The sequence below is a fragment of the Coturnix japonica genome, linkage group LGE22C19W28_E50C23 (assembly GCF_001577835.2).
Source record: "Coturnix japonica isolate 7356 linkage group LGE22C19W28_E50C23, Coturnix japonica 2.1, whole genome shotgun sequence".
NCBI lineage: Eukaryota > Metazoa > Chordata > Aves > Galliformes > Phasianidae > Coturnix > Coturnix japonica.
Genome location: NC_029544.1, coordinates 1519909 through 1521825, shown reverse-complemented (window position 1 = coordinate 1521825; position 1917 = coordinate 1519909). Strand labels below are relative to the sequence as shown.

Sequence of the window (1917 nt, the reverse complement as noted above, 5' to 3'; positions counted from 1 at the left end):
TGGGGCTGGTTGTGGGGCTGGTTGTGGGGCTGGTTGTGGGGCTGGGGGCTCGTGCCCACTCACGGTGCCGTCATGGCGGTCATGGCCGGGTCGGTCCGTCAGGGGGCGCAGCGCCAGCGGGGGGAGGGGCGGCTTAAGGGGACCGCGCTGGGGGAAGGCCCGATGTGCGCCACAGCGCCCCATAGCGCCCCATAGTGCCCCATAGTGCCCCACAGCGCCCCATAGCGCCCCATAGCACCCCACAGTGCCCCATATCCCCATGGTGCCCCATATCCCCACGGTTCCTCTCCCCTCGTCCCGTCGCTCCCCGCCCTGTCCCACATCCGGGCCCTTCCTGCCCCACATTCGCATCCCGCGGTAACCATGGCAACGCCGGCAGCGCGGCCGAAGCCCTCGCGAGATCCCGCGCACGAGATCTGCGGGATCTCATCTCGCGATTTCTCGTGCGCCGTCTCGCCGGGCGCTTCCGGTTCCGGTGCGTGCGGCCATGCGGCTGCGTGTGTTGCCGGGCAGCCCCGCGGCGCTCAAGGTGGTGGCGGCCGCGCGCTCCGCCGCCGCCGCGGTGCAGCTGTGCTGGGCCCGGCCCGGAGGTGAGGCCCGACCCGGGGCCGGGGGCGGCGCGGTCCGTTCCGGGCCGGTCGGTGCCCGCGGTTCCCGTCCCCTGACGGACGCTCCGTCCCGCAGAGCCGCCGCCGTCCCCGCTGTGCGCCCCGTGGGCCCCGGCCCTGCAGCTGGAGAGCGGCGCGGTGCTGTTCTCCGCCAACGCCATCTGCCAGTGAGTCCCGCGGAGCCGCCCACATCCCCCCGGTTCCGTTCCGTTCCCTCTCCCCGGTTCCGTTCCGTTCCGTTCCCTCCCGTCCCCGTGTCCCGCAGGTTTTTCTTCCTGCAGCGCGGTGAGGAGCCCAACGAGCTGAGCACGCAATGGCTGGAGTGGGAGGCGACCGAGCTGCAGGTGGGGCCGGGCCGGGCTGCGGGGCGGGGGCTGCGGCGCGTCCCGGCCGTGACCCCCCGTAACCCCCCGTGTCCCCGCAGCCCGCCGCGCTCCAGGCCCTGTACGCCCGGCTGGTGCTCGGCAGGACCGAGGCGGCGGCGGCGCTGGGGGAAGCGCTGGGTCACGTGGAGCGGAGCTTGGCGGGGAGCGGCACCGCGTTCCTGGCCGGGGTGAGCGACGTCCCGAGCGACGGGGGGATGGTGGGAGCGGCCGGGAACAGCCGGGGCTCAGCTCCGCTCGTTGTGCTGCAGGACAAACCGTCGGTGGCGGACGTGGTGGTGTGGGCCACGTTGTTCCCTTTGCTCCGAGATGAAGCTGTTCCTGCAGGTACCAGCCGGGTGCTGCCGCTCCGCTGTGCTCCCGGGATCCTGCAGGGCTGGGAGCTGGGGAGCTGTGGGGCTGTGGGGCTGTGGAGCTGTGGGGCTGTAGGACTGTGGAGCTGTGGGGCTGTAAGGCTGTAGGGCTGTAGGGCTGTGGGGCTGTAGGGCTGTAGGGCTGTAGGGCTGTAGGGCTATAGGGCTGTAGGGCTGTAGTGCTGTAGGACTATAGGGCTGTAGGCTGTAGTGCTGTAGGGCTGTAGTGCTGTAGGGCTGTGGGGCTGTAGGGCTGTGGTGCTGTGGGGCTGTAGGGCTGTAGGGCTGTAGGGCTGTGGAGCTGTAGGGCTGTAGGGCTGTGGAGCTGTAGGGCTGTGGAGCTGTGGGGCTGTAGGGCTGTGGGGCTGTAGGGCTGTGGAGCTGTGGGGCTGTAGGGCTGTGGGGTTGTAGGGCTGTGGGGCTGTAGGGCTGTGGGGCTGTAGGGCTGAGGTGCTTTGTGGCTGTGGGGTTTTAGGGGTGTAGGGCTGTGGGGTTGTAGGGCTGTGGGGCTGTAGGGCTGTGGGGTTGCAGGTCCTACTTTATTTTTCCTACTGGATTTTAGGGGGTCAGGTG

The 1917-nt window shown here is 70.2% G+C and overlaps 2 protein-coding genes across 2 annotated transcripts in view; one reads left to right on the top strand and one right to left on the bottom strand.

The window, feature by feature from the left end:
* LOC107325783 (protein ADP-ribosylarginine hydrolase-like) overlaps positions 1–183 on the bottom strand; it is a 3655-nt gene extending 3472 nt beyond the window's left edge. Inside the window, exon 1 of the mRNA XM_015886938.1 lies at positions 64–183. Coding sequence (XP_015742424.1) covers positions 64–183 — 120 coding nt within the window. The remainder of the gene's footprint in view (positions 1–63) is intronic.
* The window catches only part of MARS1 (methionyl-tRNA synthetase 1), a 6114-nt gene continuing 4222 nt past the window's right edge, over positions 26–1917 (top strand). Inside the window, exons 1-5 of the mRNA XM_015886985.2 lie at positions 26–590; positions 685–775; positions 874–952; positions 1033–1161; positions 1243–1318. Coding sequence (XP_015742471.1) covers positions 488–590; positions 685–775; positions 874–952; positions 1033–1161; positions 1243–1318 — 478 coding nt within the window. The 5' untranslated portion in view covers positions 26–487. The remainder of the gene's footprint in view (positions 591–684; positions 776–873; positions 953–1032; positions 1162–1242; positions 1319–1917) is intronic.